The following is a 26,932-nucleotide window of genomic DNA, read 5'->3' as shown; positions in this document are numbered from 1 at the left end:
TTGTTCATGCCTGTGTGAACAGGAAAGAAAAGTTATAACCACATTAAGGAACCAGAGACTAAACAGGTTTCTCTAACAGAGTTATAACGTGTATCTTTTTATGTGTACACAGGAAGAAGCAGACATATTGTAACATGGTTTGGATGCAAATATTACAGAAAATGGCTAAATGAGGGAGAGAGGAATTATTCCTTTGAAGGAATATCCCTTTAATTTTGAAGACTGTCCAATTACTGCTGTGAAGAATGACACTGTAATAGGTGGTAACTAATAATTCATCTTCATTAGAGCTGGTGGAAAATTCTGATTTGATGGAATTGAAACATTTTGCGGGAATGTATCAATTTTTGTCAAATTTTGATGAAAAATTAGGGAAGTACTTCATTTAGACATTACCATTTAGACTTTTATAATACAATATAATTGAAATGACAACGTTGAAATGAAGCTCTTTGACCTTACAGAAGGGGAACATTTCATAAGGTCATTCTGATATTTCTGAAATGAATTTTTTTGGAAACGTCATTCTATGGGAAATGTTGACATTTTGTTCTAATTTGGGGATGAAAGGAGATTGGAAATATGGGAACTTCCCATGGAACAGAACGCCTATGGTTCAACCAGCTCTAATCATCACCATATAAATACAAAGTAGCATTATAACTAACTGGTGAGGTTTCTGATCAGGGATGCAGAGACCAGCCTAGCAAGCCCTCCACCTACAGAATTCTCCTTCACATCCCTTCAGATGCTGGTGACAGTCTTCCAGGAGAGCAGCGATGGCTGTCTGAGGACATTACTGTTTGAGGAATCTCCTTCATAAACATAGTAATTTATACCCAAAGCACTCTGCAGATATTGATTAATCCTCATAACACCTCTGGTAAGTGGGGAAGCATTAGTATCCCCATGTTACAGATGGGGAAACAAAAAGCCATGGGAATTCAATGTGTGGAGGGCTTGCATGATTAGTCCCATAGCCATTCCCCCCTGCTGAAATAAGTATATCTACTGTAGAAATTAAACAGATACGGCATGATTCTCATTTACACCAAGATCCTTTTATACTGTTTGGCCAGCATGCCTTATTTACATCCACTTTAAGGGTCTTTTACATTGCCAGAGCAGGGTAATGGGGTCTTAGTGTAAATGAGAATCAAGCCTTTATTTTAACAGTAAAAATATGTATTTTGGCAGTACAAAAATTACACTTTGCAGGGTAAAGGTTCCTCTCTCAGTACTTTTCAAAAACAAATCTTTTTATTTGTCTCTATTTGAATTTAAAGACATAACCCGTTACATTGATAAATGAAAAAACAAGATACAGGGAACATGTTGAGTCATTGTGGAACAGTTCTGTAGTTGGAGGCTCTTGGCATTTGGTCTCATGCCCAAGAATTAACCTACCATGTCATTATTACACAGTCACACCCAAGAGGTTGTCTCATTGTTTCACCTGGAAACAACAAGAAAACAACATATAAATGGCATTAGTGCTCAGACACTTGACCATGTATGTCTCTTCTTGTACATCTGCAGGGTTCCAGACTCACTCAGTTTGCTAAATTGTCTCAATTAAATGTTAAAACACATTTTTAAAGTAGTAAAGTGTCTTTGGACCCCATCAGCCCCTCTACGGTAGGGAGATGAAAATCCATAGAAATGGTTCAAAATGTGCCAGAGGGTAAGGGTTTGAATGTAAGCATTGTGATCTCACCCATTCCTCCATTTAATCTTGCAGAAGCCCCTGTACTTTATCTCCTTGTGTTTGGGGCTCTGCAAACTTTGGGAAGGGTGGGCTGGATTGGTATCCACAAGGAAATACCAGTGGGAATTAATGTTGATGAATGTAGATGGTGGGTGAAAGGATGATGGTGAGCAGAAAGGAGAGTTTGGCTATCAGTAGGATCTCAGGATATTTGTGAGTTAGAAGAGTCTCCTGTCTCCCCTCCAGAAGGAGATAAGGGACAAACTCAGCCCTCTCAGTAAGAAGGTACAAATGGAACTCCATTGTTTTTTCCTGTGGGAGGCATGACACTGCCTGATACCTAAAGTCAAGGTCCTCCATATTCTTCTGCAAGTTGAATTTCATTTCAGCAAGGACCCTGGGTTCTACAACATTCATATGTGGAGGTCTGGAAATTCTGCATCGATTTAATTTATATTCAAAAGAGTTTTAAAACCAATTAAAGATGAAAATGAATAATACCATAAGCAGAGGAGTCCCTGCATTATTTATTTTGAAATTAAAATCCATTTATTTTATGCTGTCACCACATTTATAAGGTGCTATAGAATTTTGTACTGGTAACATAGAACTGCATTAGAAAAGATGTCAGGGAGGAATCAAAGGATTTTGACAGGAGGATAGAGGACAGTTGGGGCTTTTGGAACCTGTGAAAGTATGGAAGTTGGGAACATGTTAGCTGTTAAAGATCAACTCATTGAGTTGAATGGGGCAGTTCACGCCTTCCAAAGTTATTACATTAGGCAATCTGCAGGCGCAAGAAGAAAACACCTCTTCTATCATTTTCCACTTTTGATTCTTGTATTCAACATTTTCTTTCCAATCATGAAGGCTAGAGACTTTTTTTAGATTGTGGAGCACAATTCTATGGCAAAGGATTGATTCCCCAGGCCTGATTGCTCAGGACTAGAAGGTGAAATGGAGGCAAATTCTGTTGGCACAGGATATACAAGACCCTACCTATAATAAAAGTATTATATTTTTATTAGATAGGAAAACATGGTGGGAGAGAAAGGGTATATGGGAATGGAGGAGCATTGGGTGACTGGACTGACAATTATAGCTAGCATAAATTCATTACAATGTTAGAATTCTAGAAACAGTCAGGGTGTAGTGTAGTTGTAGCTGTGTTGGTCCCAGGATATAAGAGAGACAAGGTGGGTGAAGTAATATCTTTTATTGGTCCAATCAAAGCTATTACCTCACCCACCTTGTCTCTCCAGGAACAGTCAGTAACAGACTTTATAAGTTTAGGTGCTCTAACAAGGAGACACAAACATGTAATGCACTTAACAAAGCAAAGCAGGTGTATACTTCTGCTCAAAGCTTATGACGGAGCAGTAAAGATTATTACCACATAGATATTTATAAAATAATCATAAAAGTAAGAGATGGAAAACACCTATTAGATCATCCGGTCCATCACCCTCCGCCCCATCCATCTTGTGCAAGTGCAAGTTGAGCAAGAAATACCAAAATTCTGAAGAAAACTCCACACAGCTATGGAGACAGGAAAAAAAATATTGCCAGCCTGTAACGCGGGATGGCAATAAAGTGAATACAGTGCTGCAGGTTACTCAGGGCTCTACACTCTGGTTTAGTTTATGACCTACAGCCCAGTTCTGAGAGTGGATTCAGCCACATTTTCCAACTCAGGTCATCATTCATAACTTTAAAGGTTGGTTGGCAGCACCAATAAAGATCTCAGACTGGTACTTTGTGAGGACTTTGGAATGTTTAGTGCCACAAAAGATGTTCCAAATTCAGGTCCTCAGGATGTGCCTGTGACAGCATGATGGATACCCTTGTGTTAACTTATTTTACGAAGAATTATTAGTCAATGGTAATCATACTGTGCTATTTCCCCCAGGATTTTAAGAAGCATAGTGGTGGAGGGGAGGTGCTGCATGAGATGTCATCCAAGCACCAACAGAACATGTGTCCATGTAGGAGGTTGGGGGGCTCTCCTCCTATAATTTATTTTAACATATAGCTGTGTGACATACGTTAAAGGTCACTTGCTGGTGACAGAGAGGAAGTTTGTGGATGCTGGTGGCAGAGCTTTTTTGCAGTGGGGCCACAATTCCAGAATTCACTCTCTGCAGATATATGATCAAACACAACCAGGACCATGTCTAGAAACTCCTTGTAGCGGGGCAGTCCCCCTGCTCCGGCCCTGAAAGGGTTAAAGCCAGCCCTTGGAGAGGGCTGGGGCTGAGAGAAAAGGCTAGGCTGATTGGGAAGGCAGCCACAGCTGGGGCCACACCCCAATCAGGCTACAGCTGGCCCTATAAAAGGGCTGAGAGCTGTGTGCTTAGGTAGTGTCTCTCAAGCAGTGGAGAGAGAAAGACCTGGCTGCCTGGGAGAGAAGGGTACCTGGAGTGGAGCAGGGCTGGGGAAGGGCCAGAGGAGCTGGGGAGCTCTGGGCCTTGCTAAAGGCCAGGAAAGGTACTGGAGCTAGAGAGGTGTAGCCTGGGAATAGGCAGAGGCAGCTGGTCCAACCCCCCTTGCCGATGATGAGTGGTTTACAGACTGTAGTCTGCCCCAGGGAGCGGGGGCTAGATGGTAACTGGCAGTAGCCACTGAGGCAAGGTGGGGATAGAGGGTTGGGGGTTCCCCTGGGTGGGGAGACCCAGATTGTGAGTTACTGCTGGGGGTAGAACCTTGATGTAGAGGGGCACTGGGGTCTGGGAGGGACATAGGAGCCAGCAGCAGGTGAGACACCAGCCTGCAGAGGGTGCTCCAGAGGCTGGAGAACTAATTCCTAGGACAACCAGCAGGAGGTGCCATGCTGGTGAGTCATTGCCTTGCTACAGTCCTCCAAATATTACCTTTTTTTTTCCCAGGCCTTCCCAAATGATTAAACCCTGGTTTCCTGACTCACTGGCAAAGCCGCAGGGGAGCACAGTCTTTGGTCTCTCTTCTTGTGATTTGAATGTCTCAATTTAAATCTAGCAAGGCCCCAAGATAGGTTACGATCATTTGTTAAGTTATCAATCAAATAAATAATGGGCATTTGTTCTAATGGCCAGTAAGATCTCAGTCCCCACGAGAGCTCCATTTCATGGACCACCAATTAGAAAAATATCAGCACCTTTGATGTCTGTTAACAGGTTTCAAGTTTTCAACCAATCCCTTTAGATTGTTCCCTCCTGCAAACCAATCTGGTCTGTTGTATAGTAGTCCAGTGGGCTACCAAATATTTATTTTAGTAGTTCACATCTAACCTTTGGTTGCATGCTCTTAGGACAACTGCTGTTATTTCTGCTGTATCCTTTTCTTTGTCTTTCCCTGCTCTTCAATCCAGGCAAAGAAAGGTTGTTCCCTCTCAGTTCCTCCTTCAGCCTTTTCTGTCTGGTTACTCGTTCAGGGCCAGTGCTTAGAAATATCTACTTTGTCTGAAAGCATTTGTACTAGCCTCCAGCATTTCTAGCCCTGGAGGGACATGAGAGATGGGAACTTAGAGTTGTAGTATTCTCATAACAACTTTCCTTTTCTTCCACTTCACTTCTGTGGTGGTTTAAGTGTGGATGTCCGAACCGCTAGAACTAGAAACCCATGCTTTATACCATGTCAAAGCATCTTGGAACTCCAGCTTTCAAAGGTCTAAAGCATTAGAGACAAACCCAGACTTGGTGTAAGTGGTGAAACTCCACTGAGTTCAGTAGGAGTTTCATCTCATAATAGTAATCTGTAATTTTAGTAGTTTGTGAGAGTGACTGCCAATATTTTAAATGAAGAGGTGGGGGGAGAGGAAGATGATTAGAATCATGTGATTTTTTTTTTTTTTTTTTTTTTGTTAGCTGTATCATGACCTGACAGGGCTAGAAGGGAATGATTTATATATTTGGCAAGCTGAGATTCTCAGCTTTTCAGTGGTTTAAAGCACGGTCAATAGGATACCCTTGTCCCTCACTCTGGCAGTTCTTTCATGGCACTTGTCCAAGGCTGAATATTGAAAATCCCAGACTTTAAACCTGCTTAATTTTCATTTCCTCCTTTTCCTCTATCTGGGTAAGGCTGCTATCCACAGCAAGAGAGTAGCACTTGGACTGTAAATAGCAGTGCTTTATTTGTGGAATCTTTTTTTCTGAGGGAAACTGACCAGGATCATATGATCCTAATGGCTTTGTGACTGTTGCTGATGCTGGTTATTGTAATAGTCCCCCCACGCTGTGCAGTGGACTGTTGACTGAATATTGTGGCAGGGGCCAAGATGCCACAGAGAAGCATTTCATTTTTTCAGATGTGGAATAGTTCAAATCATCAACACAATAAGTGATATGAATTCCATTAGACTGCATAAGAGCTTAAGACATATTCTGGTGGAATTCTCATGCTACGTAAAAACATCTTGTATGAAGAAACTATCCTTTTTATTAAGCAGCATTTCATAATAATTTATTTAGTGCAACGTGTGCTGTAATGTAACAAGTTACACGGCTAAGGCAATTAAATTAAGCCATGAACAATATTTTCACATTATTTAAAAAATAGTTAAACTCACAACAGAAAGGTCCTTGTACATTAGCCACAGCACTCTTCATTCAGTCCCATTGCCTCTAAGCACTGTAGCACTCCATAGCCGTAAAGAATCATTCTGGGTATGCAGTGGTGGTTGCCCAGAGTTCCAGGACCTTTAAGTAAAGTATTACGGGCTAGATTCTGCTTGTCGAGGGAGTGAGTCTAGCTAAATGGAAAATCTGCCAGATGAGGAAACTGTCAGCAGAAAGCACCAGCAATCACTCTTTGCAGTGTATAACAGGTGGGGAGCCCGCCTAGCCAAAAAAGTGGCCAGTGCTGTTTGGGAGGGGGTATGGCAGGAGATGTGCTGGTTCAGCATATCCATAGCAGCTTCTGCTGGCTCGTGTGGAGTCCTGGCTGTACACTAATGCTGCTCCTCTTCCTCATGAGAATGCTGAGGGAGGATGAGATCACCAGCCCCCCTTCATGGGGAATACTCCCCCAGGCTAGAATAGGGATGTGGGGTTTACCTGCCTGTGCTAGGCTCATTGAGTCTGGGCCTCATGTGTTGTAATGTACCTAGTCCCAGTTATTGGAAATGAATCAAGGCAGGTTTAACTCAGTTATTTTTGCATTTGAGATTTTTTTCATTCACAAATGCAATGTTTTAACACATTCATTTGTTCAGTTTCTTTCATTAAAATTAGCGTGTGCCAGCTGCACCCCTAAGATTCTGTCAGAAAGATTTAGCTCAGTACTTTGTTTGAATGGTTTGTTCTAGATCTCATTGCTTCAGATATGACTTGGCAAAGAAAACCTCCTGTATGAAATAAATTATTCAAAATCTTACTATGCGAGACAGAACTCCTGACAGGATCTTTCAAGTGGAGTCAAAGATGCTGGAGAACATTAGAATTTTAAAGAGAAAAAAATCCAAGTCAGAAAGGTGAAGAAACAGGGATTGTTCACACACTGGCTGTCTTTGAATGAAGTTATAATTTTTTGAATAATATATACGGAAAATGTTGTGGATAATTTTAAGGGTGATTTTTATCATAATATTATCTCTCTCTTTAGATTTGTTGCAAAGCCAGCCTTGAGACAATAACAAGTCATACAGTTAACTCTACCTCAGCAACATCAGTGTTAAGGTTTTCTGTTATAGTGCAAAGTCAGGGAATATGGTCCATGCATAGTGCTGGTGTACATATTGGAGGTGATGGAACATATATAGAGGGAGGGGCGAGTGACTCTGGCAAATGTGATATTTGGGAATTATGGTGTACTGAGTAAGTTTACATTAACTCTACATTTCCTCACTTTGAAGGGTTTGTGTGGGCAGGTGTTCCCCTTAAATAACCTTAACAGTTTTGTTTTCTTTGTGGTTTTAGCATTGAACATTGACGTTTAACTAATATAATAGCTGGGAAAAACAAGAGTAACATGTGCTACAGGAAATCCTACAGGTTGCAGTGTGTCCACATAGATGGTTTAGTTCTCTGTGCTGCTCCTCAGGCCCCCTTTCTAGTCACATTGCCTCTTTGACCACAGCTGTGCATAATATCCTCCCACAAGTGAGAAGTTAACCCTGAATTGTCTTGTCCTAATTAGATTGTAGGCTTTGGGGCAGAAAACATTTCTCTTTCGATGTATGCAAAGTACTACAGAAATTTATAATTATAATAAAAAGACAAAGGAGGACTTGTGGCACCTTCGAGACTAACCAATTTATTTGAGCATAAGCTTTCGTGAGCTACAGCTCATCCGATGAAGTGAGCTGTAGCTCACGAAAGCTTATGCTCAAATAAATTGGTTAGTCTCGAAGGTGCCACAAGTACTCCTTTTTCTTTTTGCGAATACAGACTAACACGGCTGCTACTCTGAAACCTATTATAGTAATAGTCATTCATATGCTTCAAACAGTAAGGAAAGGTGACTCTCAAGGCAGGTCTACACGTAAAATGCTGCATCAGCAGGGCAGCTGTAGTGCTCAGGTGAAGCTACTATGCTGATGGAAGAGCTTTTCCCATTGGTGTAGGTAGTTCACCTCCCACCAGCATAGTGTTGTCTACATGGTGGGGTTAGGTCCATATAAATTCACACCCCTGAGCAACGTAGTTATACCAGTATAAATCTGTAGTGTAGACCTGGCCTAAACTCGAGAATTTCACAGCAACATTGTAAACAATGGGATCACTTTACCTCTTTCAACAAATAAATGTTGTCCTTGACAGAGGCCTCCGGCAAAATACTAGCATGCCAACTTTAGAGAGTCTTATCAACAGGTGAGTGTCCATTGCCACAGATGTACTCAGATACTGTTTACTTTTCTATTGTGAAATCTTCTAGTCTGATGCTATTTTGGCCATTAGTCACAAAGGAATAACCATGGTGGGCAGTAGTAAAATGTCCTTCCCAAGAGCAGGTTCATCCCTTAAGTTTTTTGCCACTCGCACAAGTAGATTTCAGGAAAAGCCCGTTAAAACCCTGCCATAATCTGGAGAAGGTTGCCTTCTGCTAAGGAAGTAAACTTCTTGCCTGAGATATCTGGTCTTTGTGATGGCCATGCAGTCTAGCAGTAACACAACATATGACTCTTAACTTCAGTACCCAAACTCAGTCTCTGACTCTCTGTCAGCCAAAGAACTAAACACTCATCCTCAAGGGGGATGGAGTGCAACAACCACTCTGGCCAACCAAGAGCAGCTTGGACACACTCCAGAAGGAGACAGTTGTGACCTACTGCTACAAACAGTCATTCAGTTACAAATTCAGAAGCGAAGGGTAAGAGGGTGTCCAACACCGTTGTGCTCAGTAAGACTGTTGTAGACTGATAAGCTTCTTTATATTTCAGTAAGTTGGTATATAAACAGATGTAAGTAACATATGGAGAAGCCTGCAGAATATGGCCTCATGCCCTCCTTACATCCTCCTGTTAATTGCTTTTCTTGCTGTGCTCCTCTCTTCTGGACATTCAGCAGATGGGTTACAGCAGTTTAGATGCTCTTATCCTCTGAATATCCAACTCAGAGGCGATGTGTAAGGAGGGGTGTAAGTTAGATATTGATCAGTGGTGGTGAGTATATCAGAGTCTAAACTGGTGCAATATACATGCTGGGGTGGGGGTGGGGGCTGAAAAGACATAAATTTCCAATTTAGGCTCCCTCTAGACTTAAACTCTCTTAGATTTGCCTTTGAATTTGGTCCAAGATCTTGAGGGTGGAGTTCTCAAAGAGAAAAGGTTGTGAACCTTGGATGGCATATTCAGAGTTCAGCACTGTCCTAACTCTGCTCCCATTTAAGTCAACAGGATCTGTACCATTGAGCTCAATGGGGAGTAGAATTGGGACACTGCTGAGCTCTTGTGAATGTCCTATCCCTGGAAAGTTTAGAGGGTTCAGGCTACCTAGTCTAAGTGCAGTAACCACCCAAGAAGGGACAATACCTGAGCATGACACATCTTGGCAGGACTGGCCCTAGACCAAATGGCACCCCAGGTGAAGAGTGTTTTCAGCACTCCACCCCCTACCATTTGTTACCTATCTAATACCTTATTTTTTTCACATTTGTAGCCCATTTCATGACTCTGATGCACGCTTTGCATGCATGATTCATCCTTGTCATATAAGACGATAAATTTGCATGCTAGGATCAGTAAATCTGTATTTATTCATGCCATATATAAGCAAATACAAAAAAATCATTTCCCATCCGATTTACCCCTTGCTACAAACTAGATTGTAACCGAACTTTTGCTTCCAATACTGAGCATCTGAAGGCTTCTTGGGGGTATCTTTATTTTCAACCAGGAAAAACAAAGCATTAGTGAGAGAGCAAAAGTCAATGTTTCTCAGTCTTAAAAAGTCCTCAAATATTGTGTTCAGCAGGGCAAAAGAAGTAACAGTATTTTATATTGTCGCATAGATTGAGGTTTGAGATCTCTGGCATCTGATTAAATATGTCCTTGATTAGTCACTACATGCACACCAAGTCTTAAAACACAAGTACACTTTCACACTTTCACAATAAAACCAGGTTCACAACATCACATGTGGCTCTCTCTTCACTTGGTTCTTATATCTCACTGACTGGCAACGCCCCACCCCTTATGTCCCTGCGAAGGCATGGCTCACAACAGTCTACGGGTATGTCTACACGACAAAATTAGGTCAAATTTTATAGAAGTCATTTTTTTAGAAATCGGTTTTATATATTCAAGTGTGTGTGTCCCCCACAGAAAATGCTCTAAGCGCATTAACTCGGCGGAGTGCTTCCACAGTACTGAGGCAAGCGTCGACTTCCGGAGCGTTGCACTGTGGGTAGCTATCCCGCAGTCTCTGCTGCCCATTGGAATTCTGTGTGTTGAGATCCTAATGGGGCTAGAACATTGTCGCGGGTGGTTCTGGGTACATATCGTCAGGCCCCCGTTCCCTCCCTCCGTGAAAGCAGCAGCAGACAATCATTTCGCACCTTTTTTCTTGAGTTACCTGTTCAGATGCCATACCACGGCAAGCATGGAGCCTGCTCAGGTAACCGTCACCGTATGTCTCCTGGGTGCTGGCAGACGTGGTACTGCATTGCTACACAGCAGCATCAACCCATTGCCTTGTGGCAGCAGACGGTACAGTAGGACTGGTAGCCGTCATCGTCATGTCAGAGGTGCTTCTGGCCACATCGGCCAGGAGTGCCTGGGCAGACATGGGCGCAGGGACTAAATTTGGAGTGACTTGACCAGGTCATTCTCTTTAGTCCTGCAGTCAGTCCTATTGAACCATCTTATGGTGAGCAGGCAGGCGATAAGGATTGCTAGCAGTCGTACTGTACCATCTTCTGCCGAGCAGCCATGAGATGTGGGTGGCTTGCAGTCCTTCTACACCGTCTGCTGCCAGCCAAAGATGTAAAAGATAGATGGAGTGGATCAAAACAAGAAATAGACCAGATTTGTTTTGTACTCATTTGCTTCTCCTTCCCCCCCCCCCCCCCCGCCCCGTCTAGGGGACTCATTCCTTTAGGTCACACTGCAGTCACTCGCAGAGAAGGTGCAGTGAGGTAAATCTAGCCATGTATCAATCAGAGGCCAGACTAACCTCCTTGTTCCAATAAGAACAATAACTTAGGTGCACCATTTCTTATTGGAACCCTTCGTGAAGTCCTCCTTGATATAAAGCCACCCCCTTTGTTGATTTTAGCTCCCTGAAGCCAACCCTGTAAGCCGTGTCATCAGTCGCCCCTCGCAATGGCAGACAATCATTCCACGCCTTTTTTCTGTGCAGACGCCATACCAAGGCAAGCATGGAGGCCAGTCAGCTCACTTTGGCAATTAGGAGCACATTAAACACCACACGCATTATCCAGCAGTATATGCAGCACCAGAACCTGGCAAAGCGATACCGGGTGAGTAGGCGACATCAGCACGGTCACGTGAGTGATCAGGACATGGACACAGATTTCTCTGAAAGCATGGGCCCTGCCCATGCATGGATCATGGTGCTAATGGGGTAGGTTCATGCTGTGGAATGCCGATTCTGGGCTCAGGAAGCAAGCACAGACTGGTAGGACCGCATAGCGTTGCAGGTCTGGGACGATTCCCAGTGGCTGCGAAACTTTCGCATGCATAAGGGTACTTTCATGGAACTTTGACTTGCTTTCGCCTGCCCTGAAGCGCATGAATACCAAAATGAGAGCAGCCCTCACAGTTGAGAAGCAAGTGGCGATAGCCCTGTGGAAGCTTGCAACGCCAGACAGCTACTGGTCAGTTGGGAATCAATTTGGAGTGGGCAAATCTACCGTGGGGGCTGCTGTGATGCAAGCAGCCCACGCAATCAAAGATCTGCTGATATCAAGGGTAGTGACCGTGGGAAATGTGCAGGTCATAGTGGATGGCTTTGCTGCAATGGGATTCCCTAACTGTGGTGGGGCCATAGACGGAACCCATATCCCTATCTTGGCACCAGAGCACCAAGCCGGTGAGTATATAAACTGCAAGGGGTACTTTTCAATAGTGCTGCAAGCTCTGGTGGATCACAAGGGATGTTTCACCAACATCAACGTGGGATGGCCGGGAAAGATACATGACGCTCGCATCTTCAGGAACTCTGGTCTGTTTCAAAAGCTGCAGGAAGGGACTTTATTCCCAGACTAGAAAATAACTGTTGGGGATGTTGAAATGCCTATAGTTATCCTTGGGGACCCAGTCTACCCCTTAATGCCATGACTCATGAAGCTGTACACAGACAGCCTGGACAGTAGTCAGGAGCTGTTCAACTACAGGCTGAGCAAGTGCAGAATGGTAGTAGAATGTGCATTTGGACATTTAAAGGCACGCTGGCGCAGTTTACTGACTCGCTTAGACCTCAGCAAAACCAATATTCCCACTGTTATTACTGCTTGCTGTGTGCTCCACCATATCTCTGAGCGTAAGGGGGAGATGTTTATGGTGGGAGGTTGAGGCAAATCGCCTGGCTGCTGGTTACGCGCAGCCAGACACCAGGGTGGTTAGAGCACAGGAGGGCGTGGTACGCATCAGAGAAGCTTTGAAAACCAGTTTCCTGACTGGCCAGGCTACAGTGTGAAAGTTCTGTTTGTTTCTCCTTGATGAAACCCCCCGCCCCTTGGTTTACTCTACTTCCCTGTAAGCTAACCACCCTCCCCTCCTCCCTTCGATCACCGCTTGCAGAGGCAATAAAGTCACTGTTGCTTCACATTCATGCATTCTTTATTCATTCATCACACAAATAGGGGAATGACTACCAAGGTAGCCCAGGAGGGGTGGTGGAGGAGGGAAGGAAAATGCCACACAGCACTTTAAAACTTACGACTTTAAAATTTATTGAATGCCAGCCTTCTTTTTTTTGGGGCAATCCTCTGTGCTGGAGTGGCTGGTTGGCCGGAGGGCCCCCCACCGCGTTCTTGGGCATCTGGGTGTGGAGGCTATGGAACTTGGGGAGGAGGGCGGTTGGTTACACAGGGGCTGTAGTGGCAGTCTGTGCTCCAGCTGCCTTTGCTGCAGTTCAACCATACACTGGAGCATACTGGTTTGATCCTCCAGCAGCCTCAGAATTGAATCCTGCCTCCTCTCATCATGCTGCTGCAACATTTGAGCTTCAGCCCTCTCTTCAGCCCGCCACCTCTCCTCCCGGTCATTTTGTGCTTTCCTGCACTCTGACATTATTTGCCTCCACGCATTCGTCTGTGCTCTGTCAGTGTGGGAGGACAGCATGAGCTCAGAGAACATTTAATCATGAGTGCGTTTTTTTCTTTCTAATCTTCACTAGCCTCTGGGAAGGAGAAAATCCTGTGATCATTGAAACACATGCAGCTGGTGGAGGGAAAAAAAAGGGACAGCGGTATTTAAAGAGACACATTTTATAAAACAGTGGCTACACTCTTTCAGGGTAAACCTTGCTGTTAACATTACATACATAGCACATGTGCTTTCGTTACAAGGTTGCATTTTGCCTCCCCCCACCGCTTGGCTACCCCCTCAACCTCCCCCCTCCCCGTGGCTAACAGCGGGGAACATTTCTGTTCAGCCACAGGCAAACAGCCCAGCAGGAGTGGGCAACTCTGAGTGTCCCCTGAAGAAAAGCACCCTATTTCAACCAGGTGACCATGAATGATATCTCACTCTCCTGAGGATAACACAGAGAGATAAAGAACGGATGTTGTTTGAACGCCAGCAAACATACACTGCAATGCTTTGTTGTACAATGATTCCCGAGTACGTGTTACTGGCCTGGAGTGGTAAAGTGTCGTACCATGGAGGACGCAATAAGGCTGCCCTCCCCAGAAACCTTTTGCAAAGGCTTTGGGAGTACATCCAGGAGAGCCGTGAATGCCAGGGCAAATTAATCCTTTCACATGCTTGCTTTTAAACCATGTATGGTATTTTAAAAGGTACACTCACCGGAGGTCCCTTCTCCGCCTGCTGGGTCCAGGAAGCAGCCTTGGGTGGGTTCGGGGGGTACTGGCTCCAGGTCCAGGGTGAGAAACAGTTCCTGGCTGTTGGGAAAACCGGTTTCTCCGCTTGCTTGCTGTGAGCTATCTACAATCTCATCATCTTCTTCGTCCCCAAAACCTGCTTCCGTGTTGCCTCCATCTCCATTGAAGGAGTCAAACAACACGGCTGGGGTAGTGGTGGCTGAACCCCCTAAAATGGCATGCAGCTCATCATAGAAGCGGCATGTTTGGGGCTCTGACCCGGAGCGGCCGTTCGCCTCTCTGGTTTTCTGGTAGGCTTGCCTCAGCTCCTTCAGTTTCACGCGGCACTGCTTCGGGTCCCTGTTATGGCCTCTGTCCTTCATGCCCTGGGAGATTTTGACAAATGTTTTGGCATTTCGAAAACTGGAACGGAGTTCTGATAGCACGGATTCCTCTCCCCATACAGCGATCAGATCCCATACATCCCATTCAGTCCATGCTGAAGCTCTTTTGTGATTCTGGGACTCCATCATGGTGAGTTCTGCATGGTCACCTGCAGCTTGCCACGCTGGCCAAACAGGAAATGAGATTCAAAAGTTCGTGGTTCTTTTCCTGTCCACCTGGCCAGTGCATCTGAGTTGAGAGTGCTGTCCAGAGCGGTCACAATGGAGCACTCTGGGATAGCTCCCAGAGGCCAATACCGTCGAATTGTGTCCACAGTACCCCAAATTCGACCCGGCAAAGCCGATTTAAGCGCTAATCCACTTGTCAGGGGTGGAGTAAGGAAATCGATTTTAAGAGTCCTTTAAGTCGAAATAAAGGGCTTCATCGTGTGGACGGGCGCAGGTTTACATCGATTTAACGCTGCTAAATTCGACCTAAAGTCCTAGTGTAGACCAGGGCTAGGACAGTTCAAGAAAAATGTAGGTCTTGGAAAGTCTGGAAGGTTTCATGAGATTCTACAAATGTCTAGAACATTTTGGGAGATTAGTGAAAAATGAATCCACATATGGAATACCTGGAAACATTTTACTTCAAACTTTCTATTTTTTCCCTTTTGTCGCTAACAACAAAAACAGCACACAGAGCCTGGCGCACCCCCCCCCCCGCCCGCCCCGAGCCTGGCACCCAGCCCATCACCTGGGTTGCCTGTTGCTAATTTCAGTCCTGCACCCTGGAGTATCTTACTACGGTTACAAAATATCTGTATGTAAACAGGTATTTGGCTTTTATAAACAAATACATTTTATTTTTGAAATGGTCATATTACAGCAGGCATACTCTACAAATACACAAACAATTAGCAGGCCAACCAATGCATCCATTGTTAGAGCTTTCAGGGGCAGCAAAGACTTTCCAAAAGTGGGGGGCCTAGGTGCCCTTGTCCCCTCTGTGGCCCCACCCCTGCCCTTCCTCTCCTCCTCTGAGGCCCCACCCCAGGGCAGATGGAGGGTCTGTGGCTCCCCACAGCTGCCTGCGACCCGGCTCCAGCTGGGGACGGGGCCTTGGAGCCGCAGCCCAGTCATGGTAAGAGCCGTGCAGGCAGCTGTGGGGAGACGCAGACCCTCCACCTGCTCTGGGCAGGATCCCAGGGAGCAGGGACATAAGCTGGAGACTGCTCTTGGTCGAGGGGGGCCCACCCCAGGCAGGTGGAGGGTTCACAGCTGCCCGGGCTCCCCAGCCAGGCTCCAGCTGCCATGGGGCTTTGGGGGGAAAGAAGAGGGGTAGGGGTGGGTCCTGTGGTGGAAAGAGGATGGGCCAGGCCTGCCCACTTTCAAAAAGTGGGAGGGCCATGGTCCCGTGCCCACCCCCGCCCCGTTCCAGCTGGGTCTGATTTTTAGGGCTGATCTTTCACTGTCTGGGGTGGCAAAGGCCAGAAGTGTAGAGAGGCAGAGGACACAGCCTGTGAAGCCAACAGAGCATTGTGCATCTCTCAGCAGTGATGAAAGGAGACGTAGCACTGATGGAAAAAATTAGATTCTATTTGGAGTTTTGTTTTTTTTAACAATGAAGGCATCCCTGAGATGAGGCCCTGAGGGACAAAATGGGGAAGAAGTTCTGAGAGCCAAAATAAAGTTTCAAGGAATTTATTTTCCTGCTTTTAACAACTTACCTCCACTTGGGCTGTCCTGTTGCACCTCATCTTCCTCTAGACAAGGATTTCCCCCTCAGTCATCTGACTGACAGGTCTGGAAGCATTGCAGGGACATGGTGTTCAATTTGCTCAGCCCATGGGAGGAGGCCGGCTCACCTCTATCTGGTGCAACAGTGGGTGGCTTCAGAAGCAAACTCTTGCATCAGGTGGCAGCTCTCCATGGTAAGCTGGCATTTGTTTCCCTGAAGTGCTTGAAGCTGGGGTAAAACCCCAGAAAAGTAATAACTTGTGTGGGTCCTTAATGGTTTAAAAACACAGCTTTTCTTTTGAAAATCAAGTCACCACTTTGGGCCTAATTCTCCACTGTCTTGCACCTTGTGCTGTGATTGACCCAGGTGCAGAGGGAGTGCAGTGTGGGTCAGAAAGATAGCCCTGGACACTTACTTTGCACAGGTGTAAGTGAGAACACACAGTGCAGGACAGTGGGGAAGCAGGCCCACTCTGTTATCCCATTTTTCAGTTCTTCCTCCTGTAACACTGGCACCTAACATTAGTCACCTCTCTGAATATGCTCATCAAGGTCAATGCATTCTAGCATATGGTTGATTACAGGGAAATTTTCTGATGTTGCCATCATTAATATATGGCATCAGTTCTTCAGGTTCAATCAGCCCACCTTCATTATAGCATCTGGGGAAAGGGATGTTTTGTCAGACACCTCAAAGGAACATGTTCCACTTCTTTTGATAAGGCCTCAGTCAACTTCTTAACAATGCAGGAGTCCTTTCGTGTTTCCCATCCTGCTTAACATGTTCAGCAGGGCTATTCTAGAACAGCAGAAAATGGCTTTCAGTTAGATGGCATGTTCAGTATCTGATAGACTTAGGCTGTGGCAATTCCTGAGCTATTAGCTCAGTCACCTAGAAGAACTGAGCTAGAAAATGCCTTGCAGAGTGGAATAAACCCTTGTGGACTGATAATTAACTAGCAGTATTAGCTTTAAACCTTCTTTGAGTTATGCTGCTCACAATTACTTTTAGCTATGCCAGCGTGTTCTCCCCCCCCCGTGAGTCTGGCAAATCTATAACAATGCTAGTAGCATCCAGCTGAGATTAGAACTCATACGTGTCATTTACAGCAACAACTGATGCAACAACATGAGAAAGATCGTAGTTGCAAAAGTCCTTAAAGGCATCAGCTTGTGACTCACAAACCTTTATCATAATGCTGCTTCAGAAAATTGCTCCAAAGTTCACTGAGCAAATGGACATTACTATTCATCATACTGTTGTATTGAAAAGGTAGAACTGTCATCTCAAATAAATGCTTCTATATTCTGAATGGGTTATACAGTTTGTTCCTTGTTCTCTTGTTGACTGAAATATCATGTACTCTTATATGATGTTACTCATTGTTGATGTGATACTTTGAGTAAGAGAGCCTGTGATGCAAGAGCTGTAAAAGTCAGGTACAAAGGGGAGTACCTGGATCAGCTGATATTATTTGAACTATTTAGGTACTAGTGTCAGGAATCAGAACCAGTCTCCAGGCAACTAAAAAATGCAGCTGGCCTATAATAGGCTGCCTGATTGGCTACACTGCCTGACTGATAAGAAGGGTCTGCAAAGTGGCTCTTAATCCCAGCAGCAGTTTAGCTACTGCTCAAAATGCTTGCCCACAGCTGCAGTAGTTCCTTGTTCCCAGTCTTGCCCCTGCCTTGTCTCACGTCAGGGAACTCAATGCTGACCCTTGGCTCTGATTTCTGGCTTCAGATCTGGCCTCTGACTCTGGGTTCTGACTCCAGCTATGAGCATTGGCTCAGGAGCCTGGCCTGTGACTCCAGCTCTAACACTAATGACCAATGACTCGCGCTCCAACCACTAGGCACTACCACCCACATCCCGGTCACTAAGGTAGATGAGCATGAAAACAATAAATGATCATTTTATTTTTCAAGGCCAAAATTTTCAATCTTAAGTGCCTGAACTAAGCCACCTTAATGACTCCTATAGATTTAGTTCCTAAATGAAGGCATCCTTGTCTGAACATTCTTGACAATTTTGAAACATGCCTCCCCTACTAAGACATGCACAGAGCATTAACGTACAAAAAAATGGGAAACTATTTACAATAACAAATAGCCTTTTCCAGTTAGTACAAAAGTATTAAACCTAAATAATTGAACTCCAAATAATACAAACTGAAAGTCTCCAAATAACCAATAAAAAGGGCCAGTTTCTCAGTTACAGTCACGTTGTGCTCAGCATAGGCTCTGGTGGTGACAAAAGTGGTTTGATGCCACTTTTGCATGTCTTCATATTCTCAGGCCAGCCAGGGCCCTGTTTAACCCTAGGTGTAAGTCAGAGCAGCCTCAGGGATACTCTAATTTAGACTTGGCTGCCCTCAGCCCCAACAGGCTGTTCTGGCAGCTGAAAATCGCTGGAGTGCATCTAGCCATTTCCCCCTTGACCCTGCCATGTCCTGGCTACACGTCCTAGGCTGTAGAGCTGTTACCAACCCTATGCCACATAAAAAATCTACCTAAGCTAGATATTCGCTAGGGGTTGGGACTCCCTAGCTTTACATTGGCATAAAGGGGCTGTAACATAGCTGGCAATCTGGGCCATAATCTTTTTCAGATACTGTAGGGATGAGCACATGATAGATACATAGAGAAGTGCTTGCATTGTACCTTCAAATACCACTTTGACAATGGAATCAATCCACTGTAACTCTAAGCAATAACCACATTGTCTTTAAATCAGCATACACAGTACATCTCTCTTTAATTTACATTTTTTCTTTTTTCAAGATTGGGGTAAGTGAAGCAACAAAAGTACCAAGGAGGTGAACATTGATGGAATAATTTTTTAAGAGGGATAGTAATTGTGTTACTGTTCAGGCAAAGTTCCTTTCACACTTTTAACTCATGGCTTCCTCACGTGAGGCTCTGAAGGCAATGAAGTCAGAGGCAATTTTGACCTGAGTAAGGATTGAGTTGAAATTCCAACAAGTTCAGTGGGCTGGGCGTGTAATTATGACAACACAAGCCAGGCTAGCTAAGCCTCTCTTGGGAGAACAACCTTAGGGTATCCATCTTCATGGTCAGCCAATGAGAACATGGATGAATAATATTGAGCAAGACCTAAGAGCTCTTTATGTGCATTACCATCCATGGGAAAAATATGGCATTGACAGACAGAGGTGGGGGCAAATTGTGACAATGGCCCAGGACCTCCAGGGTCTATAAAGCCAACTGTAGTAGGAAGAAAGCCTGAGATATGAGGCCTGAGCTATAGTAGTGGGCAAGCTTTGTTAATATAAAGCAAAGGTAGCAAAAATTAGGCTGTGAGCTAACATCAGGCTCTGCCTGCTTGCAAGTTTACGGACTCTGACAAGAACAGGGCTGATAGTGCAGAAACACACATTTTTAAGAAGTGCTCGGCACAAAGTACTTACGCAAACAAATTTCAGAAGAGTGGTAACAAAACATCCCAATAGAAAGGATGTTTACAAAAACATTCCTCCAGGATAACAGGAACACACTGACCCCCTTCTAAAAGATAAGGTTAGCATAACAGTGTGATAAATAAAAATACTTTAATTAAACCATGTTAATAAAAATGTTTTAATTAAACTTATTAACCAAAAAATGGGTAATAATTAGCCACATTAGGGGGCAGTAACTAATTATGCCCAAGGGGCAGTACATAACTGGTTTGTGTCAGGGTATATAAAGGCACCTCTAAGAGTGTCTTGGCCCAGCCAAGGGGGGAATGGAAAGGCCTGTCATTCATTGAGCTGCATGCATCATCACGGACATACGTATCCTCATAGAGTCTGCTAGGTGCTATTACCGTGCTTTGTCAACAATAAACCTGGCTGGGTGCCTTTGTACCTTAACGGATCTTGTGGTCATTGGGCGGTTCACTCGAGGTCTGCTGTGCCAGCTGTCTGCGCAGAGCTGGGGCAGCACACAGAAAAAACACACACGCAGCCAAACATGTAACCACACTGGTAACCCTCGACTACTGATCTGGTATGTAAGCAAGCTGTCCTCTGTAAAAATCGCAATCTAACATAACAAAAAACTACAAGCTAAAAAAACCCCTTCATCCCTCCCTGCAAATCCCCACAGAGTGTAATAAGGTATGAATGTGCTGGGTTGCTAGCAAAAAAGGTCCATATAAATTTTAAGAATATAGTGGGGAAAAAACATAAAATAAAGTCTGTAAGGCTAAGGCAAAAAATGTAACCTTAAAATGTAAAATATTGCAAACTATAACCATGGCTGTTAAATGGTTCAAACAACATGCCACAAAATTGGCAGGGCAAGTAAAAAAAACAAAAACAAGTTTAAAAAAGCAAAAAAAGCTACAAAGCCTTAAAATGCTCCCACTCTCCTAACATAGCAGCAAGCAGGCCAAAACCAGCAAGCACGAAAACAAAATAAAACATTAAAAACAGCTGTAAAAAAACTACAAAAAAATGTGCCATCCCCTGTTATAAATATTTGTGGACAACAGCAGGCTTCAGGTAGCACATCTAACCCCACCGGGGATTGAGTAAAGTCTGAGTTAAGAAGTGAATAAAGACTTCAGGATTTGATCCACGGAGTATTTTGCCTATATAAGGGCTGAGAACACCTGTGCACATTCTCCCAGCTTTGGTTCATATGTTGTATTTTAAAAAAGAGGAAATAAATGTGAATTACTATATTAATGCAATACTGTGATTGAAACTTTACAAGTGAGAAAATACTCTATTAGAGCAAACAGTACAAGTGGACACCATATAGAGTGACACAAAATAATATGTATGTACAATGGGGCCAAGTTACACTTGCTGGGGAATCCATAAATTGACCAAAATGTTGAACTGACTAACTTGTGTGGGTATGAAATACCAACCAGAGTGTTTAATCCATGTAGTGTTTTGCATTTAATAGCTTTCTGGGAGACAGCCACTGATTGAAGTTCCCATGCCAACTGCAGGATTGTGACACGTTTGCAGGCTGCTGATGTCATAAAATGACTGCTGGAATATAGCTAAAGCATCTGCAGTTTGTTTTTTAAAACTAACTTCTGGCCAGAGCTTGCAAGACAATTTTTTCTCACACGAGTGCAAGTTATCAAAAGTTGTACTCGTACGCTAATATGGTTTAAAGCTTTAAGATGTCTTTGTGCTGTCGCTTTTTGGAAGATGCCAAGCGAGATTTGAGAAAGGCAGATAGAGAAATAAGGAGACAGATAAGGCTGATGGACATGCATCCACATTATCTATGCAATACACTCCTGCATCCACACTGCCTGTGTGATATACACCTGCATCCACACTGTGAGTGTGAAGTACACCCGTATCCACATTGCCTGTGTGCTATACATCCACATTGCCATCCACCATCCTGCCTCACAGTTTGGGAGAAGAAAGCCATTAAAGCAAAACTGGAGGCAGAGCGAGAACTGGACAGGTAAATGAGCTTATTTATTAGCCTTCTATAGCCAGTAGGACTCTTTAAATTGAATTAAAGGAATTTGACAGCTGAGTTTTGAGTAAAGTTGAAATGGGTAAACAGGATAATAGACAAAGCTCAATTTCAGGGAAATGTAGGAACTGTAAGAGTTTGAAAAAAATGGTAATGTCATTGTCTAGAAGGTATGGAGATAATTATATAAGCAGTGCCTGAGTGTTAAATATTGTAGTCTTCCTATGGAAAAGAAATAGGATATCATTTAAAAATATTTAAGGCAACAAATTAAATGTCAGACTACGTGTAAAACTAAATGAGAATACATAGATCTAGTCTTGGGCCAGATTCCGATATTACTGTAAACCCAGAGTAACTCAATCTATTAAGAGTTGGGTATTATTTATTATGAAATTGAATTCAGTCGCGCTCCAGATTTACACTGGTATAAAGGAAATCAGAATCCAGTTCTAAATGAGAAGCTGTGATAAATGATAAACTTGCCATTTGAGTTAAAGGTTAATGAGCAATCTGAAACAAGAAGGGGTAAGAAATCTTTTGCCAGAGAGACAGAAGCATATTCATTAAGAGGTGGGGACTTTGGTAGGTTTTAATTAATAAATTATTTTAATTTATCTTATTTACCTGCAGTTTTTCCCCTACCCAAAATTTAAACTTCTGTTAAATATTGTGCTTGGAGGTGAGGTTTTGATTTTTGCCAGTTAAAAATGTGATGCTGCCAGTACACACAGAGGATTGAATATTGGCTTATATTCTCTGCTGCGCTCCGTCTCCACGGGATGCGACAGAGCTGGAGGAGAGGGAAGCCCCGGGGAGCTGTATAGTGATCCTTGATCCCTGGTTGGGTTTTACACTAACCCTAGAAGGAGTGAGAGCAGCCTCGGGACTGCTTTAAATTCTCTCCATTGTAACAGCTCCTCCACCTTAGAATAGCTGTAGTGCAGTCACAGCCCCGTTGCACATCATATGCCAAAGGCTGCAGGAGGAGGTGGAGGAGGTGCTGGAACTTGAAGATACTCTGGATTTTCACCAGCTGAATTCAAGTCAGAATTTGATGCATAACATCAAATTTTGAAGTTGCAACTCATGCAAAACCCGGTGAAGTTTTGCCTGAGTAAAAACAGATTGAGGGCTCCAGGATCTGGGCCAATGACTTCAATGAGAGTTTTGCCCGAGTATCAGGTCCATAGTGTAATCCTTGCCACCCTGTTTCTGAAATTGGCTACATTTTCATTATGCATCTGCTTGCACTGCTCTGACTGTAGTCACCACATGAGAGAAGAAGTTTGGTCTAGAAAAATCAAATATCATCCTCTCTCAGAGAACACTGAAACCCATATGGATGCTGTAAGTTTCCAATCATATCACTCCTTTTCCACAACATTTATTCACCTAAGATTAAGTCTCCTTAAGTGATTGACGAGAAAGTCCAAGGAGGCAGCAGCACAGAATTCATGAACTCACAAAGGAAGAAAAATAGATTTCTAAATGTTGTGCTAAATTGAATCATCTTAGTTTTGTAGAATAGGAATAATATTCCTGGAGCTGGGCTACACTGGTAATAAACTGCTAAAGTCATCTGACTTGCTGTGTCCAGTTTATCGTTTATTGTCCTATATACTCTGACATCACACAATCTATTGAATTTGGTATCTTATGTCCCATTCAGTTTGTTACAGTTGAGGCTGGGACCTTCTATTGGATATTTTGCAAGTGGTTTGAATGAGAGTCATGTTTTTGGTTGATTAGTGTCATTTCACATTGTAAATTGTTATTTTAATGGTCCAATCAGCCACCATCCTAGCTCTGCACAGGAGACATTTAATTTTGTGTGTGCATGCCAAAAGAGTGTGTCTCATGTATAGATCACATTTAACAATTTCTCACTTGAAAATGTAATTAGTTATAACCATTCATTTGACAATTTAGGATGATTTTTTAAGTGGACGTGCATTGGTGTCTATTGGCTAATGGGGAGTGCTGGCTGTTGTGTGTTTAGGGTGACAGAACTCTTCACCTTCACAGTTGTCTCATCCGAAGAGCACACAAACCCTCGATTACCAAAGCACATGGATGTTTGTTCATTGATGGTGTAGCCAATTCCACAAGTAGTGTGCATCAAAATATGAACTTATCTCCATTAATATATGAGAATAGACCCTACACTTGGATTTACTTTGTCATCAAATAAATGTGTTCTTATTCCATGCTGTATACAAAATTCATCTTAACTCTGTTTTTTTTAAATTTTTTTGAAACTTTTTATTAAGGCAATGTTACACTAAAATGTTAACAATACTACATCATATATTACTTATTCAAATAACCTGGTAAAGATTTTGTCTTGCTGGGTGGGAAGCCCCCCTCTCTTGAGTATGCTAGAAAGGGTGACCAAATTTCTAAATACCTATCCTCTTTTTAGTGCTCCTCTTGCGTACATACTTGAGGTTTTCTATTACAAAGATAGTCCATATTTTTCTATACCACAATTCCGGGGGAGGGGGAGGTGTCACATTTGTAATAATGTGGCATAGAAAGTTAGCTGCTAACAATAAGAAATTAATTTGTCATTTGGTTTAAAGTATAGATCCTTTAGTGGAGTATTAAGTAACCAAGTCAGGGGATCTCCAGGAAGGCAGCATTTTGTCTTTAATAATTTCCTCCCAAAACCATCTAATTTCTGCATACAACCACCACATGTACAAGCACATTCCTCTTTCCCCACAAGCCTTCCAACGGAGTGCCTCTGTAGTAGAAAACATATGATGGATCTTAACTGGAGTCAAATGCCATCCATACAGTAATTTATTTAAAAATTCTTTATGTGCTGCACAAATTGAAGATGTTTATCCCATTTCCCACAGAGACCCACTCATCCGGATCAATTTATTTGTCCAGATCTCTCTCCCATCTTTTCATCTTGGTTGTTTCCTTATCAAGGTCTTTTTCAGTCAAAATTAGATATCTTAGAAATTGAACCTTTTGTTCCAGCTTACTCCTAGATCAACTCCTCAAATGTGGTTGAAGGTCTAGATAAAGCTACTTCATATGAAAATATGGGATTTTTTATTATTGACATTATTATATCCCTCTTGGTATGATTTCAAACCAGGACCGAGGCACAGATGTCTGAATTAAGTAATCTCAGCTCTTACCCACAACAAAGAATCACTTTGATACTTCCTAGGGATAAATTTCTGATTATTAATGAAAGTAGCTAAGGGAGAGGACCTCAGCAACAGGAATTTCAAAAATTTGACCAAAGCTTCTAAGGTGGTCTGGATGAATGGGTGACTTCTTATTTTTGGTGACCTAAATTTGTTTTATTTTTTTTATTACAGCATTCGAAGAAGAGTTAATAGGATGTTGAACTCATGCCATGACCATAAGCTTTTAGCTCTGATGGATGTTAAGGGGTTTGACCCAGAGGAAGTTACAGTGAAGGTGAAAGATGGGAAGGTTAAAGTGTCAGCTGAACATGAGGAGGAGCATAGGACCCTAAGAGGGAAGGAATACAACTACACAAACCTTACCAAGGAGATCAGCTTGCCTCCAGGGGTACATGAAGAGGAGGTGATGTACACTGTAGGACCTAGCAGTATGGTGAAGATTGAAACTCCACGCAAGTGTTTTCCTTGCCTCCTGAGTCTAATTTGAAGACAGTGGACTCTGAGCAGCAGTAGTACTGTACATCTACATAGTACAAATTCCTCCTCCGGTGTTTTTTAACTCTACCTTTTAAGCATAAGTTGGCAACTGTTCTGACCAGTTTAGAAACAAACAATAGTGCTGCAAAACTACTTTTTTGAGTGCAAGTCTTTTGGTTTCATTTTGAAGGGTTTCTTGTGACTTTGTCAGCAGTCAAAAGAAATAGGGACATTATCCAATATGAAGATAAAAAATTGTTTAGAAATACTAAACTATGGTAACTTGTTAAGTAATAAAAGACCCATATAGGTGTAGCGTAATTCCAGAAGCTGACATTGCCACTGCTCATTGTTTCAGAGATTAAGCCTAGAAGGGACCATTATTATCATCTAGTCTGACCTTTTGCATAACACAGGCCATAGAATTTCCCCCAATAATTCCTCCATCAAGTCCATAATTTCTGTTTGAGTTATAGCATATCTTTTAGAAAAACATGCAGTCTTGATTTAAAGGCATCAAGTGATGGGAAATCTACCATATTCCTAGGTAAGCTGTAACAAAGGCTAATTCTAATGGTTATTTTTAGTTGGAATATGTGTAGCTTCAGCTTCCAGCCTATGGATCTCATTATGCCTTTTTCTGCTAAAAAGCCATAGACTATCAAATCTTTTCACTGCAGAGGTGAACAAGTCACCTCTTAACTTCCTTTTGGGTAAACTAAATAGACAGTTTCCTAAGTTTCCTACTATAAAGGCATATTTTCCAGACCTTGAATCATTCTTATAGCTCTTTCTTGAACCCTTTCCAATTAGTCAGCATCATTTTTGAAGTGTGGACACAAGACATGGACATAGTGTTCCACTAATGGTCTCACTAATACCACTTCTCCACTGTTCATGCTGTACTTGATACGTTCTCCATTCTCCAGCACTGCCAACTGCCTTTGTATTATATTCACTAAGAAAGGGGATGAAATAAAATAGTCAGTTCCATTCAGACATTTACTGGGCATTATGGACATGAATATTTATACACTTTTGTTTTCTAGGTTACCATAGGTGTATCCCTATATTTTTAGGAACACAAATAAACAAAAACTAGGATTAGTTGGAAATTTTCTATTGAATTTGTTTCCATTGAAAGAGAAAGTGGTGCATTCAAAATGGTGCTGTGGTGCCTTATTGAGGCTGTAGTTTTAGGTGCTTTATGCCTATTCTCATCTATAGGCTGGGGTTCCTGGTAGGATTACATATTCCATGATGCACCATTTTCTCCTCTCTTGGTGGGAGTGTACCCACAGGACTCCCTGGCCATGATTCATCATGGGAGATGTAGGCCAGTCAGAGAGCCAAGCCCATACAGGAAAATGGGCGTATAAGGCATGGAACTACAACTCCGATGAGGCATTGCAATGCCCTTTTAGGGCCACAAGAGTCTCTCAGGCAGAATGCCTGAGAAGATGCACGGAATTGATGTATTTCCTAGATGACATGGTCCTGCCCCTCCCTGGCCAGCTCCATGCTCTTTCTAGGTTGTGGCAGATGGATCTGGACTGTCTCAGCAGAAGAGA

General features: G+C 43.1%; 1 protein-coding gene across 3 annotated transcripts in view; it reads left to right on the top strand.

The window, feature by feature from the left end:
* Positions 1-25,455, top strand: part of ODF1 (outer dense fiber of sperm tails 1) — a 72,024-nt gene extending 46,569 nt beyond the window's left edge. For 2 of the 3 annotated variants that reach the window (XR_012637728.1, XR_012637729.1), the window contains exon 2: positions 25,056-25,192. Coding sequence is in view for 1 of the 3 variants with exons in the window: in XM_074942987.1 (XP_074799088.1) it covers positions 21,401-21,696; positions 25,056-25,371 (612 nt within the window). In the remaining 2 variants the exon portion in view is untranslated. Of the gene's footprint in view, positions 1-21,345; positions 21,697-25,055 lie in introns of those variants that run through there. The other variant, XM_074942987.1, reaches the window with a different exon arrangement.
* The last annotated feature ends 1,477 nt before the right edge of the window (positions 25,456-26,932 follow it).

This window comes from Natator depressus, chromosome 2 (assembly GCF_965152275.1).
Source record: "Natator depressus isolate rNatDep1 chromosome 2, rNatDep2.hap1, whole genome shotgun sequence".
NCBI lineage: Eukaryota > Metazoa > Chordata > Testudines > Cheloniidae > Natator > Natator depressus.
Note: the sequence above shows the minus strand (reverse complement) of the source record. Positions and strands in the feature narration are given on the sequence as shown.